General features: G+C 37.0%; 2 protein-coding genes across 5 annotated transcripts in view; both read right to left on the bottom strand.

Moving 5' to 3' along the window:
- Positions 1–4330, bottom strand: part of LOC105229625 (uncharacterized) — a 44543-nt gene extending 40213 nt beyond the window's left edge. For 2 of the 3 annotated variants that reach the window (XM_049448330.1, XM_049448332.1), the window contains exon 1: positions 496–652. The gene's annotated coding sequence lies outside the window, so the exon portion shown is untranslated. Of the gene's footprint in view, positions 1–495; positions 653–4185 lie in introns of those variants that run through there. The other variant, XM_049448331.1, reaches the window with a different exon arrangement.
- Positions 4331–5089: 759 nt separating this feature from the next.
- The window catches only part of LOC105229621 (nuclear protein localization protein 4 homolog), an 80907-nt gene continuing 66763 nt past the window's right edge, over positions 5090–19233 (bottom strand). For both annotated transcript variants that reach the window (XM_011210034.4, XM_011210032.4), the window contains exons 8-9: positions 6024–6442; positions 5090–5875 (exon numbers count right to left, since the gene is read on the bottom strand). In XM_011210034.4, coding sequence (XP_011208336.2) covers positions 5713–5875; positions 6024–6442 — 582 coding nt within the window. In that variant the 3' untranslated portion in view covers positions 5090–5712. The remainder of the gene's footprint in view (positions 5876–6023; positions 6443–19233) is intronic.

Below are 19233 nucleotides of genomic sequence, written 5' to 3'. Positions count from 1 at the left end.
GTTGCTTAAAATTTTTTGAACATATTCACACTTCAAATTTACTTTCCCTTGAATTTTTTTCAACACTCTTTCTGCTGAAAATAACACAAGAACTCAATTACTCCAACCACTGTTTTACAGACATCAATTTAATTTTCGCTTTGAAGGAAGTGTGTCATGCAAAGCTACACCCATTCACCACCCATCCCTTTTGACCTTAAACAAGGTTAACGGCGCAACCGAAACTCAAAATTGTCAGAGAAGGTAATTACTAGCTTTATAATATGCTATTATGGCAGCAATAACGGCAAATTTTATAAAAGCGTAACATTCACGGGGCAACAGGTCGCCTAGGATGGGCTTTGAAATTACACAACTTGGAATTGTGTGCGTATTTTGGAAACACAACACACACACACACGCACTCACTGAACAATTCGCGTTTTCCCGCTCATTTTGTTGGCGTTCAGAAACTAAAGAAACAAAAAGAAATTGGTAGTCTTTAATCATAAGCACCTTTTGTTGCAACGTTGACTTTTAAAAGTTGAAAATTATTGAATATTTGCTTAATTTGTTATAACACTTGTAACGGTAGTTCACAAAACTTTGCACAATTACACTGCTGGACTGTCTTCAAAAGACTAAACACGGCAGTGACACCCACCAACAAGGAAAACTCACTTTCAGCCGCAACGACAACGCGGCGTATGCTTAACCGCCGCTACAAAAGCACACACACACGCTCTCGCACATAAACAAACACATACATACCTATATGTTGCATGGCGAGCGGAGTTATTGTGCGTTTGGAACGAAGCCTTACCTTAACAGCGCTGTTATTGCTGCTGACGCCAGCACTCTGCTGCTGTAGTTGTTGTTGCCGGTAGCTGCCAGCTGACTAGCGTCAGCTGATTACATAAGGAGGGAGAACGTTCCTTTCGACACGTTTCAGCGTTCAACCAAAATTTCTGTTGGCCGTCCATCGACTGCGGGGGTGTGTCTAATGCTTCATTTTTAATAGTTTTTTTTTATAGTTTATACGAAAATAATTTGTTAATGTCAAAAACAAAGCAATTAATTGGAAGATCAAAATATATCTTAATAAAAAAATTGATGCTCGAGAGAAAGCACTCATCAATAAATACGTGTAAGCAAATATTCAACATGAGCACATAATGAAGTACATACTCATACGTATAAATGTGTGTGCATGCAAGTATGTATGTATGTATGTCTGTTCGTCACTTTGTTTTCATTCATTAAATTCAACCATAAATTTATTTTTGACCATTTTCTACGCGAATCGTAACAGCTGACTGTTGTCGAAAGGCCTGTGAGAGGAGCGCTCTGCTCCACAGAGGTATTCATATTTAGATATAGACAACAACAGCATGCAGTGTTGCTCTTATCATGCTGGCAGATGGCAATAACAAAATGATTAGAATGCGACAACAACAAATACAACAACACTAAGCCATGTGGGCAGCACCGAAAGCGCAAATGAACACAAAGTACATACGTCTGTACATATATAAAGATATAAACAAATTGGTGGCGCAAAGGCGGATTTTTTACGTGAAAGCTGCGTCATCGGCGGGAATTCTCTACATCGCTTATCGCACTCAATAGAAACACAGTGGCGTAGTGTAACATAAAAAGTAGGTATTGAAAATTTTATTTTTTTTGGGGGGGTTTCAGTTTGCTCATATAATATTTTTACGGACTTTTGCGTACTAGGTAAGTAATAGTATAAGCAATTTTTGGCACGTTCATTATTTGAAAAGTTTTGGAGTCATAAAAAAATAATAAAAATGAAAATAGTAGACACAATTAAATTGATTTTCGCACGGACTGACAGTTTGCATTATGTTTAACAATAAATGAACAAGAGCTTGAGGATATAATTAGTAGTGAAGTACACCGGAAGTAATTAATTTAGTTTCTCTGAAGACACACTTTCATTTCTAAACGAGCTCTTTAACTTGTATTCCACAACTTAACATATGCCCAAACATGCATACATATGAACAAAATGCACTTCAGTTAGCCACATTTGTGCTGCAGTAAAAAAGTTACTTATACGCCCCACCAATTGCATGGAATTATAAGGCTTCAATAGTATGCGCTGCATTTTTGTATTTTTATTTAGCGATAGCCGGTATTTATAACCAGTGATTAACAAGTTAGCGGTACTTTGTGTTGACAAATTCTTCGGTTATATAACAGTAAAATGTGCATACATATGTATGTATTTCTGTATATTCTCTCATTCAAAGTGTTTTATCACCACTTTATTATACGAGTATTCTGTATTTATACCACCTGCTTGTTCGATTTGCCTGCTTCCAAAGTCTGGCGAATCAAAAACAGACATATTATTAAAATTCCCATCGACTTCTAGCCCTAAAGGGTCTCAGTGCCGCTTTTTATTATTTTCAACTCAAGCATTCAGCCGCTGTTCATCAAATAGACGCGCGCATAACCAGCCAAGCTGGCGATGTTTCAATTTTGCGATGAAGGGGAATATCGCTGTTTGTTTAAGTTAGAAGCACGCAAAAACAACAACAAAGTAAATATCGAAAGCACACAGCTCAATAAAAAAAAAAGAAAAACAATATTAAGAACCGCAACCAGCGTTAAAAGAGATTTGTGTTTGCAAAAGGAACTAAAAAAAAATAAGCTCACAAAAATTTTGCAAATATAGGAGAAATGTGTAAACAATATTTAATCTGTGTATATAAACCAATAAACAAATGCAGCGGCTTTACCTACTTGCCATATTCGCTGATTTGGTTATTGCTTTTCGCTAGAAACATGTTTGTGAGTGCAAATGTACACAGGCAGTACATGCTAAGTACACATACGATAAACTTGGTAAGCAATGAGTGCCGGCCACTCGTTTCAAGAATGTGCTCGGGCCGTCAGTAGTTCACGTGAATCGAACAAATTGAAATTCCTTTGAAAGTTTTAAGCGGTCGCGCTGCTTTCGCGAATTGTGGGGGCATACGCGCGGAATTCACAAGCATTTTTATGACACATTTATACGTACGTATTTGCATATGTACATATTTATGTGTATATATATATGTGTGTGTGTTTAAACGCATCGATTAGACATTCAACGCGCGCGCGATCACGTATGCATTGCCAATAGTGAAGTAGAGAGGGCTGGACGCCGCGCGAGGGTCGAAATTAGGAATAGCAGTAAATATATATGTATGTATGTATTTAGATTATAAATAAAGTCTCCGGAAATCTGACTGATTAAGTGCAAAACAAAATTGCTGTTTCTATTATTAAGCGAGCGATTGGCAACAAGTGGCGCACGCAGCGGGTCACTAGGGGTTGCTGAAGTTTTGCAAGGCGGTGGTTTAGGAGTCTCGACGTGTTTGCTGAGAAATAGGCATTTCATTAAAGGAATATTTGTTATCTAGTTGTAAGCTAGCAAAGCATTTACATTAACAAAAACAACAAAAATACGAGAAGAAAGTACAAGTCGTCAGCTTTCGATTTGTTTGTACACACAAAAGACCTTCAAAGGACCTTCAACATGTACAAATGTACGCACATGCTCAGCCGCCGTCCACCCAACCATACGAAAAGTAACGGTATAAAAGTACGCTGAACGTATGTATGTGTGTATAAAGCGGAGGCGACAGCCAAACATAAAAGTAGCGCATCAGCAATAGGAAATATCCTCGTAATGACGGTCGTAAAAAAGCTCAACAATAAACAAACGCTGCTTGGATTTTATAAGCAAAAATAGTACACACACCTACTCCTAAAACTCGAATGCTCACACACAGTGCATACATACTAAATAGAAATTTTGTGTGCATGTGAAATGTGCTAGCTGATTCATCGCCGTCATGGTGCGCTACACGCTGTTATACATGTTTACAACACAAACGAAATTTGTATAATAAACACGAGTGAAACTCAGTCGCTCTTCTCATACCCGATGCCAAGAACAGCCGCTTTCATACGTCACACATAAGCTTATCAAAGTTCGCACACCCTCTTGATGAAGTCACACAGTTGCGGTGTGTGTGTGCCTTTACCTAGCAGCTGCACGTTGGAGAGCTTTCAGCCGTTAAGCTTTGCCATCAGCCACCAACCAGCATTGCCAGTTGCGTTTTTTCTTCCGAAATGTATGAAAATCAAATTATTTTGAAAAACACTTTTCTTTAATAAGTTTTCACTTACCTACAGTTTTCTTTCACTAATTGTCTATGCATATAAATAAAGTTGCGAAAAAGACTTTAAATTTTCGTTAACACAACAATTTCCAAAACGTGTATACAGTTCAAACTTTATATAATTATAATGAATAAATTTCGTTTTGATTTCGAAAATGTCAGTTTTTCAAAGGTAATGTATATGATATGTTTAGCTTAAGATTGTGGTTAAAAGTTGTTTTGCTGAAAAGTTATTTATTCAAAAAATTTGTTGTCGTTATGCTGTTGAATGTCCTAAAATAAATCCACTCGTTAATAAAAATGAAATTTTTTAGAAACTCTAGCAATCTTCTCCTATATTTTAGAGCGAGTTCCTTGACCTTACTTGTTCCTCCACAAATAGTGGGAACTACTAGTTTTAAGCCGTCTACTGAAGAAAATTCTTAAGAAATAAAAATTTATTATTACTTTCCAAAATGTGCGCACTTTTACAGGGTTTGTCCGGAATGTATTAGGACTGAGTAGATTGAAAAAAAATTGATTGGGCCAATCGTTACAATTCTTTAAAAACTTTCAAAATAGGCTCCATCTGCGTCGATGCAGCGCGATATCTAAGCATTGAAGACGTCACGGAATGCATTCTCCGGAATGGCCTTGAGAGCCGAGGTCCATGCTGCTAGGATTCCCTCTGGCGTCTCATTGTTGACGTTATAAAACCAGCTAAACCGAAAAATAATAAAAAAAAAGTGTCTAAGTCACTTGAAGTAAAAACTGCTTAACTATAAAAAAAATATAAAAAAGGTCCTCGTAACGTGAATTTCGTTGAAGTTCTTAACATAGAAATAAGTAGTTATTTTAATTATTAGGAATGCATAACCTTCGCATAATATACCCACCATATGTTACTATCACCCAAATAATACAAATCTAGCTTAATAGATAAATAATTTATTTATTTATTGAATCTATATTTTTAGCATAAACATGAGTGTCTTAATAATTACACACACCGACGACGATGACATTGATTTTTTTGTTTTGGTTTTTGTATGTATGTATTTTTAGGGTATATTCTCCAGGTTTGTGTTTTCAAAGTTTACACCGGAGTATGTATGTTTGTCTGTTTGTAAATTAAACTGAAGGGCCAAAGGAAGAATTACAATAATCAGCAGCTTTCGCAAAACACCACTGATACAGTTAACACATATGTACATGTCTAGAGTGTGTGGGAGTGTATTTTCGCTCATGTGCAAACAATTTCAATTTTATTTGAATCAAATCACAAACAATTGTAGGCGCTTAAATAACATTTGTTTCTATGTCTACTTCATGATATCCTGCGTTGTTTGCTGCAAATTGTAATAGGTAAGATAGTTTTTTTTGTTGTTGTAAATATAATTGAAATGAAATAATGATGAAATCCAGCAACATATTGCGCTTATAGGCGAACGCACCACCCACCAACCCACCAGCCGAGCGAGCAATCAACTGACACGGTACTGCGCCCGCAGCAACGGCAACGATGACAACGTAAGCGATGAGCGCGGCGAAGCGTTTACCGCGGCAGCGAACACATCTCGCACGAGCTCAATTCGCCCGGATTAATGAAGGTGCAGTGATTGCATTGCCACTGACTGTTCGCAACGCCGGCACCACCTCCCCCAGCGGCGGTGGCCCCCGCATTGGAAGCGGCAGTTGTACTGCCAGCAGAGTGAATGCTAAACAAGAAAATAGAAAAAGAAGAAAAAAAAACACAAGAAATCAGAATAATAAAATGGCATAAAGGCGAAAAGGCAACACCACCCACCGCGAGCACGACGACGTGCTTTGGCCTGCGGTGGTCAAGTGGCGCACTCAACAACTAACCTGCCGCTGCCGGTGCTCGCCTGTATGAGCGACTCCAAGAGCTTCCACGGTTCGCTGGCCTTAAAACTGTAAGCCAAATCGGTATTCTTGGTGCGTACGGCCTCCAGTAGTGGGGCGATGTGTGCGCGTAACGGCACCGTGTCCATTCGATACAAATACAACAACAAGTGAAAATCAGAAATGGCCTCGAGAAATTCATGATCCGCCCAGTGGGAGAGATACGTGCTTAGCGCACCGAAATCCTGCAAATGTCCATCGAGGTAGCGATTCTCCACCGGAAACGGTTCACCGCGCTTCTTGTACTGTGTAAACGTGAATTGTGGCTGGAGTGGAGTTGAGGCGGGCACATCCACCAGCAAATATTCGACTGGCAACGGACGCGCCAAACGCTGTACTTCATTGCCGTATTGGTCTTTTTCCTGCAAAGAAACAAGTAGATGTAAAGATTGATGTATTAATGCGAGCATGTCAATAAAAGCATATAAATAAAGGGTTATTTTTTTAGAAGTTGATAACTTTTTTTTAAAAAAAAAACGCATAAAATTTGCAAAATCTCATCGGTTCTTTATTTGAAACGTTAGATTGGTTCATGACATTTACTTTTTGAAGATAATTTCATTTAAATGTTGACCGCGGCTGCGTCTTAGGTGGTCCATTCGGAAAGTCCAATTTTGGGCAACTTTTTCGAGCATTTCGGCCGGAATAGCCCGAATTTCTTCGGAAATGTTGTCTTCCAAAGCTGGAATAGTTGCTGGCTTATTTCTGTAGACTTTAGACTTGACGTAGCCCCACAAAAATAGTCTAAAGGCGTTTAAATCGCATGATCTTGGTGGCCAACTTACGGGTCCATTTCTTGAGATGAATTGTTGTCCGAAGTTTTCCCTCAAAATGGCCATAGAATCGCGAGCTGTGTGGCATGTAGCGCCATCTTGTTGAAACCACATGTCAACCAAGTTCAGTTCTTCCATTTTTGGCAACAAAAAGTTTGTTAGCATCGAACGATAGCGATCGCCATTCACCGTAACGTTGCGTCCAACAGCATCTTTGAAAAAATACGGTCCAATGATTCCACCAGCGTACAAACCACACCAAACAGTGCATTTTTCGGGATGCATGGGCAGTTCTTGAACGGCTTCTGGTTTGCTCTTCACCCCAAATGCGGCAATTTTGCTATTTACGTAGCCATTCAACCAGAAATGAGCCTCATCGCTGAACAAAATTTGTCGATAAAAAAGCGGATTACGGAACACTGATTTTGGTAATAAAATTCAATGATTTGCAAGCGTTGCTCGTTAGTAAGTCTATTCATGATGAAATGTCAAAGCATACTGAGCATCTTTCTCTTTGACACCATGTCTGAAATCCCACGTGATCTGTCAAATACTAATGCATGAAAATCCTAACCTCAAAAAAATCACCCGTTTATATATATATGTATATGTGTGTGTGTGTTCAAAGGATCGTCGTTTCGTTTTGGTAATACTCGTATGTTATGTGATTGCTTTCGTAATAAAACATTTCAAAGCACCATAAATATACACATACTAAAACAACTTTGTATGCAAAGGATTGAGGGTAATAAGCACGTCGCAGGAATTCATAAAATGCTAAAAATTTTAAAAAGATGTTAAACGTTTTTATTGCAGCATAAATACAGCCAATTTGAATGTAGCTGATGGCGCTACGTTTATGCCGATTTTATTGGAATAGAGAATTTTTGCTTTTATGTTTTTAAGATATGATATACATACTCGTCTATACATAAGTATAAATATGCCATTAAAAGAGAGAGAATTACAATAACTTAACATATATGTAAGTTCGAAGATCTCATCCAAAGTAAAAACTGAAAATTTAGAAACCAATTGAACAAACCTGAACGATCTCAAAATATTGATTACAACAAAGCGACATTTCCCTTCTCAATAATGGAACATTAATTTACTCAAACATTTACTAGAACACTGAGCTGATGAGACTTTATGGAAATTTGTGATATCCTAAAATTCTAATCATAAACTGTTTCTCAACGAAACTACACGTTGAAATGCTGTAACTTTACAAGGAAAACATGTTTCAGTTTAACTCGAAGTAATTCAGACCCACTCTGCGCCGTCCAAGCAAATTGGAGGAAGAGTAAAAAAGAAAATACATGCGATCCCTGACAGGCCAACAGAGACAAACAGAGACTTTTTGCTTCCACGTTTGCACCAAACACGAAAAATCTAAAGATACTTAAAGAAAAGTTATTCGGATTCTGTGCATGTTTTCGCAGTTAATAAAGTAGTGAGCTTAAGTGTTTAGACAATTGATTAGCATTCTCCGCAAAAATACTTGCATGACTGCATATACTGAATATTTCATGCTATATCATGCTATATCCTTTTTACTTCATACGCACCCACTTCTTTGCTCCAGCATAAATAGCAGCAATAAGGAAAGTGAAGAAAATGTCAACAATTTCAAAGTCAACAGAGCTGGCGAAAGAATTCATGCGCCTTGTGGCGCTCCATTGACCTAATTTGCCTGCAGAGTTTCTTAGACAGCACTGAGCATGGAGTATATGGGTTGTCAAAGGCTAAGAGCGTCGCGCCAGAGAGATAGTCACGTTGTCGGAGAGAAAGAGAGCGTTGATTTTTATCACTATACTAGCAACCCGTCACAGCATAGAGTTTTCAAGGAAGAGCTTTTGCAACCTGTTTGCATTTTTCCTTGATACTTTTTTCACCTTGTTCATCTCGGATTTGCCTATGTCCTTCTGTTGATAGCTTTCCATGGCCTTCCACAAGGTTATGGACTTTGGTGTGCGCTTGTGTGTGAGTGCAGTTGAGTGAGTTGAGGGTATGATGGTGTGCGTGTAGCTGCTGTTGGGTCCAAAAAATGGGCGGACAAAGTGCTGAGAGGCAGCTACTGGTGACACTTCAAATTGGTGTTAATGTATGTTGTTGTTATTGTTGTGCTTTGTTACTTTGGTCCGTACCAGTCTTGTGTGTATGTGTTTTCTTTTGTCCTTTTTGCTGGCAATTAAGCTAAATGTCCTGGCGCTTTATGCGTGGCATGTTTATTATGTGTGTAAGAATGAATAAATTTGAATATTTGTTTGTTTATGCTATAAGTCTATATAGACACTTATGTATATAGTATATTTGCATGTGTGTATAAGGTAAATAAATAAATATAGAAATATATAAACGATGGTATGGCTCTTTGCCTTTTTATGAGTACTTCAAAGCTTTCTCTCTCGTTCCGCGCTCTCTTGCGAATAGTCCTTAGTATGGAGCTCAAGGTTATCAGGTCAAGTATTTAAAAATGGGACATACGCTTTGCAAAGTAGAACATTTGTGAATTTGAAAAAAAATTTAATTAACTGCAGTGGCAAATGTAGTTCGTTCGGCCGAAGCTCGAGAACTAAGTGGCCTTTGACATTGAAATACTTTAGTACAAATTAAGTCGTGATTTACAACAATCACTAACACTTTTACTCATTCTGACATAATATCATAGGAATATCGTATCATTTGTACTAATTGCTCTATTTCTAGAAGCCAAACCTTTCGAAATGGATAATTTTATGGAACCAACATCACCTGACCTTGATGAAGCTATATCATAAGTCACTTATCCCGAGGCAAAATAGAAAAAACGATAAAACTTTAAGCATAACTAATATTTTTAACTAAATAATACATAACTTATAACAACTTTCCGTTCGTTTGGTACTGAACTAGATATCCAACCTATGTAACAGCTCTCTAAGTTCTTTATCAAATAGTAGGTCTATTCATGTATTGGATTTTATGTGGATAATGAAGACCCTAGAGTTCAAATTTGTTATGTGATATAAAATCTATAAACCAATTAACCGTCTCAACTATATTATGAAAGACGTACAGTATTTGGTGGATACAAGAATTATGTTTCTCTGAATTCATACCCAGGACCATATAAAGAACCGATAAATACGTTGGTCAAGTGAGATCTAAATGATATCTGACGCAAAGTTCTGATATCTAAAAAACGTACAAATTTGATAGTCGAACTAAGAATCAGAATTGTTAACAAGGTCGTTTTGAGCTCGATAGAGGAATCTCTGCGAGGACAAGCAGCATAGACTTTGAGACCATATACAGGGTGGGCCATTTAACCTTTTAAATTTGAATTATCTATATTTCGACATTGGAAACGTCAAATACCATTCGGAAAGTGACAGATATTCAGTAAAAAGTCTAAAATTTACGAAATGGGTCGCTATTCACTATTCTACAGTTCGTAGATTGGGCAGAAGATCGTTTGACCGAGGATGGTCAATTTTACCGAAAAATCATCTTTTCGGACGAGGCTCATTTCCATCTCGATGGTTACGTTAACAAGCAGAATTGTCGCATTTGGGGCACAGAAAAGCCGCACGTAATCGTCGAGAAGCCAATGCACCCAGCACGAATCACTGTATGGTGCCGATTTTGGTCTGGTAGAATCATCGGCCCATTTTTCTTCGAAAATGAAGAAGGAACCGTAACCAACAATGGTGAGCGATATCGCGCAATGTTAACCGAATTTTTCTTCAAGCAAATTGAAAAGGAAGACTTGGACAACATTTGGTTCCAGCAGAACGGCGCTACATGCCATACAGTAAACGCTACACTCAATATTTTACGCCCTATCTTCGAAATTTAAAATTTTATATGGCCCACCCTATATTTACTTTTTACTTTATTTTCTATTTCTCTTAGAAAAGGCCAAAACTTTTAATACACACTGTAGCGCGAGATAAATATTTGTAAGAGCTTTTTTGTATCTTGTTGTTATAAAAAAGCTTTTGAGAATATGTTGTTGCTACAAAAGAAAACAGAAAGAGGATTTTCGTAGTAACTCTCTCTAAAAACGGCTAAGCGCAAGGCACGAAGAGATTAAGAAAAGTTATTGCGTGAAAAACTTTAAAAGAAGCAGGTATATACACAAAGAACTAAAAATAAACCAAAAATACCCTAAATTAAGATATATTTGGCAGGTTGCGAAGAGAAGTAAGAAGACACAGGGGTTGTTGAAAGAGACGAAGCTAAAGAAACACTTAAAGAAGTAGCAGAAGTTGAAGCGAAAAAAATGCGAATTTAAATAAAAAACGACAACAAAACCAAATCAAGAGCAGCAACCTTCAAAGTGAATTCTAATTGAACAGTAATTTTTATCTATAACGGTAAAGACAATGTGTATAAGCAGAGAATATGAGCAAACATGCATTGGCTTCAGTTGAAAAATATATGGATAAAGTAAGCAATATCGAAATGCTTTTAGAAGGAGCTAACCAAATGAAATTTGGAGCTGAAATTTTTTACTGTTACTCGGAGCTAGTAATTGGCTCTTTAGAATTTGATTTTAATTTTTTAATTTTTGATTTTAATTAGTTGATTTATACGTTTATTAGTCAACAAATAATATCAACAGTGACAAAAAGACGTTTTTGCCCCAAAACATTTTTTCCAAACTATCTTTAATTGAATTTAATTATTCTAACCGGTTTCTCAACAACTAAACACTAAGAAGTCATGGCCAATTTGAGATGTTCACGAGAATAAAAACATGTTTATAGTTTTACCTTTACTAACCAGTGGAAATACGAACCTCTATCTGAAACAAATCCTTAAAGTACATTTCGGCTGTTTTCGGAAAGCAATAGAGTCATCTGCGCCCCAGCCGGAACTAAGTGAAGTTATGCTTATTGAGCACTAGCAACTCATGCTAGCGAAGGTTACCCGCGCATAGTAAGCGTGTATTTACGTTTATGTATGCGTTACATATCCATGCGCACGTACGTAGGTGGGTTGATAAAATCAGCCTGCAGGTATGCAACAGTTTGCACATTTAAACTGAGTCAGCATGTTGGTGAATCATTTAACAACATTAGCACATATAGCAACAGCAACAGCAACCAAACAACCACAACTACTACGCCAACAGAGAGTTTTGCGCTAACACAGGCATTTCTCCCCTTGACAGTGGGTGCTCATACACTCGGTGGCTCAATAATGTGTATTAAAAATTCAATTACCAGACCCACTGTCGCCAATCAGATTTTATGACGATTTCAGATGTGTGCATAAGTGCGAGTGTGTTCGCACAAGCGGGTCACTCGCTGGTGGCTACTGCGGGATAACTGATGTTTTGCGAGCGTACGTAGCGAGGTAGCAAGCTACAAAGACTGGCGTTATGTTGCGTATACGCCACGTCGGCTAGTATACTGACTTATGCAGTTTGTAAGTGTTAATATGTGTTCGTATGCATATGATTATGTTTGTATGCGTGTAGTACATGTATTTAAGTGAATTTACGTACTGTCCTTGCTATTTTTGCGGCGCGATTGTGTGTGCTGCGTGGGTTGGTGAGCAAGCAGTATGTGTGTATGAGGAATTGCTGTTGGTATAAACTGGAAAAATGTAACACTGTTAGTTTGAAGGCTACTACAGCGCGCTCATGCGAATTTCTTTCGCCAACGAGCTAGCCCCCAAGCGACCAACCGCAACACCAACCACCGCTCGGAATTGTGTATATATGTATGTGTGTATGTATGTTTGTGCAACAGGGTAATATTTGGTTGCTGATAGCGAAAACGTGTCACAAGCGCCTGCTTGCTGATGCGGAATTCAGCGCAATTGCATCAGGTGCAATTGAATCACAAACAAATTCGCTCGGTGCGAAGGACTTGTGGTTGCTGGAAAGTGAAATCGAATGAGTGACGGGTCCTTGTAGTGGTAGCGGGTGGTATTTAGCAGTTAGTGATGTGTGGGAATGTCTTCATTGCCGATAGATAAAATTCATTTGTTGTTATTGTTACAGTTGTAAGCTCCATAGTGCCTTAAATGAAATCATTTGTTGTCCTGTTTTGAATTTGTGTTATTTTTGCATTGCAGATTTCCGCCACTTTGCAGAAGCATTAAGCGGGGAAACGTGGATGCTGATGAAAATATACATACGTGTGGAGCAAAGTATAAATAACAGCATAAATATTTTACGAAATAAAGCCTAAAAATAGACCAAAGTTGATTGACAATAACGTTTAAGTGTCGGAAAAAATTCTTGAAATTTTGGTAGTTTATGTATCAGGTGAGAAAAGCCATTGATTGAGGCAGCTTCCCAGTCTCAACAATGGAATAATAAATTTTGTTATTGTGATTATTAAGGAAAGGTATGAAAGATTAGATTTGGAACTTTTAAAGTCAAAGCAACTCAATCGTAAAGAAATTCGTGTTTATTTTTTTTCTTCATTTTCTTTTTCATGCTTTGCTCGTCAAAACCCATTATCTTTACTCCACTATGTACTCAGCCTAACGTTTAAATTTGGCATAATTTGCTTGAATTACAATAAAAAAGTTGTAAAACATATTTGAGTTAATCGATTAAAGGAATTTGGTTTGCGAAAATGTTGTTTAATATAAATTAATTTTGGATACCAAGATGATGTACATTCACAGGGTGGCATTCGATATGCAATAACGTATTTCTTATACCAGGGCAACATATCTATTGTTTATTTAGGGTATTGTTAAATCTTAGAAATGTTTTCGAAAACAAATCAAATAAAAGAATGAAGCAAACTTTTTTTCTGCATGAAGTGGAACAAAACTTATATACTAGGGCTGAAAGTAAGTATGTTGGAAAATATACCATACTAGAGGACCCGCCTACGTTTTACTGTGGCTGATACATAGGTAGTACTACTAATACCATCCATATGATTTCTATTTGTTAGATTATAAGTATTAGTTAAGGAATAATCGCATTTCTGATGAAGCAACAAAAATGAATCAAAAATCATTTCGTGCATTAAGAAAGAATTGGTTTTTGGGGTAAAAATACTATTGAATTTGGGCTGTGCATCAGTGAAATCAATCGAGTCCAATCGATTGTCAGCCTGGTGGACTGCATATTAAGAAACGGTTCTCAAGCGTGGAAAGACAAAAAAATCGGCTGGCAAGGTTATGGCATCAGTCTTTTGGGATGCCCGTGGTATATTATTCATCGAATGATAAATGAGCCAGTTTTAATTCATTGCATTGTGTATTTGATTGCAGTTCTATTCTACCATTCCCAATATTTAGCAATTTTAATATTTTTCAGGAAGGATCAGTTTGAAATTGTACGCATATATGTATTCATAGTTCCCGTTTAAATATTGTATTGCTCTGTGCAATGCTTCGAAAAGATTTCTGTATATCTCAAATTTTTTATCAACACTTCAGTTATGCCGCTATTTTTTTATGCCAGACCTTTTCTAATTTTAAATTGCCTGTCAAGATACCCCCTCCAATAGTTAGCAGGTATGAAAAAATGTTATAGCTACCCATAGATGTATTGAATCACCCAATTTATTACTTAAGAACGAACTCTGTCCTCAATATAAAAACTTGATTCACAGATGTCGCCGCTTACTTTGGCATCGTTTTGTTTAATACACGTTTACGCCAATTTAAGGTTTGAATATTGGATACTGGGATGGTAGCGCCATCTATCGGTCAAACATTCCAAAATTAACAATAGATTAAAAATGAAAAAATAATTTAAAAAAACATTTTCCAGTCGACCAAATTATAAATCTAAACCATTCTCGAATCTCCTTGAACATACACACAAAATTTCATCAAAATCGGTTCATCCGTTTAGGAGCAGTTCAAATGCAAACACACGGTCAGAAGATTTATATATATAAAGATTTTAATGAAACCCCATAGTTTGACAAAATCATTTCTAGGTTGAATAGGAATGCTTTAAACCCAGAATATACGGAAAAATCGTGCATATGGATATTTATCGAACAAGCCCGTAGAAACTTACAAACAACCGTTACATATGGCGCGTTACTTACGGTAAAATCAACTTTGCAATTTTAAATTTTATTTATCCCATCCTAATGTCAAGCAGAACCTAACTTGCACACTTTACAGCAAATTCGCAACGAATTCGAAAGCAAAGAAATTTGTTCTGACAATGAACAACATTGAATCAAATCAATCACTTGCGATTGGTTCTCATTAAATATTAAGCAATATAAAGTGAATGTAATCAAATGATTTCGGGAGCTTAATAAAAAATCACGAATGAAAAATTATGCCATTGTGTCGAGAGTTGGATCCTTGACCCGTCACAAAAATATACAAATACATGCACATATTGTTTATATATGAAAAATTTAACTTTTTTCTTGAAGCTTTAGTAAAACAAGGAAAAGGTCAAAGAAAGCGGAAAAAAACGAGTGCTAAACAAAAATACATGCTTCACGTGCAAAAGAGATAGTTGTTGACTACTTCTTTGTCAGTATCATTTATTTTAAGTAAACGAATAAACGAATTGTAGTTGTTGCTTCTTTGTTGCGTGCGTCCGTTATGAGCGCCTAAAAAGTCTTTTGTTTGTGGACCGATGATGAAGATGCAACCATAACTTTCTCGCATAGGTTGCAATTACTTTCGTTCATAAAATGTTAAATAAGTATATGGAAAATGTGGTGTGCAGGTCTTACTTTTTGAAGAACTTTGGAAATAGTGATAACTATAAGATAAGGTAGGTTACTACAGTGGGAAAAAAATAGCAAGACTTTTTAATTTAAATTTCGTGTGAAAACCTATTCGTAGAAATATATTTTTTCTAGGTTGGTGTGAGTGTCAGTGACATCTGAGCTAAATGTCAGATCAAAATAAGCATTAGTGTCAACAACGCTAAAACCCTATAACCACTGTGAAACAATGTTTTCCGACTACCAGGATGTTATGAAACCTATTATTACAGGCGATGAGTTTTGGATCTATGCTTACGACCCGGAAACAGACGATCAATCGGCCGAATATCGTGGCTAATATGAGCCGTAGTCAAAAAAATCACGTCAAAGAAGGACAAAAATCAAGGTTATGGACAGTTTTATTCGATAATCTAGATTTGGTGCACTCCTCATTCCTTCCGACCGGCCCAACTTTCAACAAGGAATACTATTTGAGCGTTAGGCACCACGATAGTGCATTACTGTATTGATTCTTTGTAAGTTTTTCGCCAAATTTTCTACCCATAACGTGCCACTATCACCGCATTTGTCTAATTTAGCTTCGTGTGACTTCTGGCTATTCAGCAAACTGAAACGACCGCTCCGGCGAAACTGTTTTGAGTCAATTGAAGACATTAATGTGAATGGCTACGCGCATAGAAGGCTATTCCGGAAATGGGCTTTAACAACTGTTTCGAGGATGGAAAAAACATTGGCACAAGTACGTTCGGGCCAAGGGGGATTACTTTGTGGGGGACTTTTTTTTTGCTCATACTAGTGTATAGAAATATTACTTTGAATTAAATAAACATCTTTGAACTAGAAAAAAGAGAAACTGTGGTCCTTTAGATATTTTCATGTAACTGACATCCAACTGACAGATGAGTTGACACCGCAAGAAGTTCAATTAAGACATAAAATCTGGTGTGAAAGTAGAATTCTAATATTTCTAATTTGGGTAAAGTCTTGCGGTATTTTTATTGAATTTTTTTTTTTATTGAAGTTGAAATGAATTTTTGATGACTCATGCCCAGCTCTTGACCGATGCTACGGCTGCTACTATGCCGGTCTCTTTCGACCAATTCAGCGATTTTATCGCAATTTTCGACGACAGGCCTTCCGGAGCGAGGCACATCTTCGACCACCTCTACACCAGAACGAAAACGTTCAAACCATTGATATTAATGCTGTCAGAAAGAGTACCGACCATTGCTGACCGATCAGCCACATCTGTTGGAATATGGTCAAACAGCGTCTGGACATTTGATGTTGAAATCTCCAAACTTGACTGTCCATGACTTCCGCTAGTAAGGTTACTTGAAAAGCTCAGCATATACCAGAAATCCTCAGACCATTAACGAGCTCAAAGAAACATTCGTGCCGTAGAAATAGCTAAGCCAATTGAGGTGGTAGAAAAATTAATGGATAACATAGCAAAGAGAGAGCTCATTTTGCTGTGGTCAGCAAAATTGGTAAATTCTTTGATCAGGAATGAAATTATATAAAAATTACTGAAAATAATATACAAGTGTATATTTTATCAGCTATTGATCTTCTGCATATGTAACACTTCTGCTCATAAAAATTCTAAGTAAACTTCCAACAGCCTTCCAGAGCCATATAATTGTCTGCTTTCAATGTCAGCGGAAAGTGTTTGCTTTTCGGTTACAATTTGCAACATTGCTTCTATGTTCAATGCCAATGACACTGGTGGCTTGAGATAGAGACTGCGCCTAAGTTTAGGACTCCACATTTTGGTATTTAATTGAATGAGCTGGTGTTGTAGAAATAATCGTAAGACATCTGCTGATATCGTAGTTTTGCCCTTGGCCTATTTTCAGTTACTTACACCGTATTCGCTGGCACGTGTATTTTAAAACACTTGCCACATGAATATGAATGCGTGTGAGGGTGTATGTGCAAACTTGTTCAGCGGATGCACTGCTTTCGATTGGCATGCACTTGGCAGTATGAAATTTCGGAAATGTTCACTTCTGCAGCTTTTGGAGTATGTGTATAAATTTCGGCGAAAACTTTGCACACAATGTACCTGGGCGTGTATGTATATACTTGTGCACACGGGTGTGCAAACATATCTTATTATTGTTGAAAAATAAAATATTTACAGGTTGCCATTGCTGTCAGTTGCAGCTGCTGATATGAATACCGAATTCCCAAAACCACATAATTCATATATACTGCATTTCGGTGTGTGTTTGCGAGAGATAGATGTGAAATATTCTAAAATAAATATGGATTATGGCAAGGGTGGCACTGTAGTCAATGGAAAAACTTTGCGTTCTCAGATCTTGCCAGTGTTACTGGAATTATTAGGTACTATGTAATACCGAAAAAAAAAAATAAATTCAATTATACTTCTGTCATGAGGTAAGTATCCATGTCATTTTCTAATGTTAAGGAATTAACCTGAAACATTAACCCACATTGGACATGTTTTTCATCATTTCTGTATATGGCTAAGGTGCCCTTTTAATTGATTTGAAGAAAACATAATTTAAGAGAAAAAAATGTTGATGCATTTCAAGGTGGTGACTAGCCATTTTATACTAAGAAAATATATGGGGAAGCAGAAAACCTCTCTGCCAAGTATATAAAACAATGAGAGGTTAAGAAGAACTACATACATACACTCTGGTAACTGCAATCAAGGGACGCTGATTCTTTAGATAGCAAGAATAAAACCACATGCAACAGTTCCAAAGGTAAGACGGAATCGGTTTTGATTTTCTCTAAAAACTATCAGAATTATCACAGGCTTAATGGTCTGGGCATAGAAAAGAAAAGAAAAGCATGAAGGATAACAGAAATATAATATTGACGTTTTGAGTTCGATTATTATTCTTGTAGTAAAATAAAGTATTCCATAATTATTTTTAGGAAATGTAGTCAAGTCCCACGTGATACGTATGGTTGGGAGCCTAACACTATATTCTGAGTGTTTGATTGCCTTAAGAATAGTGGACACCTTGGTCGCCCACCCAATTGCTTTAAAAACCTTCACAGTACCATACAATTAAGTATGATAAAGACAGGTCGTTATACTTATATATAAGTATAAAGTAAGATAAAGGATTATTCGCCATTTAGGAATTGAACGCTTGAACATAACATTCACTCCGGCTATACTCAATTTTCGTATATGTATGTATAAGCAAAAACCCGCGAAGGCAAATTCCAATTTTGTTGAATATTCATTGCCAGCAACAAAATGCTTAATATCAGCTTACCAGCTCACAACGACAGTAGTTATTTCCATAGCTTAATTAAAAATCGACGGAATATTACTTTACGAGGAATAAAGACACCAAAAGGATAGCGAGATTGAACGAAGCTATAAAATGAAACAAGCACACAGAAACAGAAAGGATGAGCTTATGAGCACACTGAAGGCGTGCAAATACAATGGCTGAACTGAGCTTCAGGAAATTATACCATTTGGATAAATATTTATATATATACATATACATATATATATATATGTATATATAGCAATAAATAGCCATTAATGTTTGTTATGTAGCATGCAGGACAACTGACGGATAGTAGAAGCGGGGCAAAACCAAACAGCACAAAGAAAGCCTAAGCCAGAGCAAATGGCGTAAACGCCCACAAACACCGGAAGGGGCATTTAACTTTCGTAGAAGTACTGTTGTTATTATGATACAG

Source organism: Bactrocera dorsalis, chromosome 2, assembly GCF_023373825.1.
Source record: "Bactrocera dorsalis isolate Fly_Bdor chromosome 2, ASM2337382v1, whole genome shotgun sequence".
Taxonomy (NCBI): domain Eukaryota; kingdom Metazoa; phylum Arthropoda; class Insecta; order Diptera; family Tephritidae; genus Bactrocera; species Bactrocera dorsalis.
The sequence above is the reverse complement of the archived record's forward strand: the minus strand, read 5'-3'. Positions and strand labels throughout refer to the sequence as shown.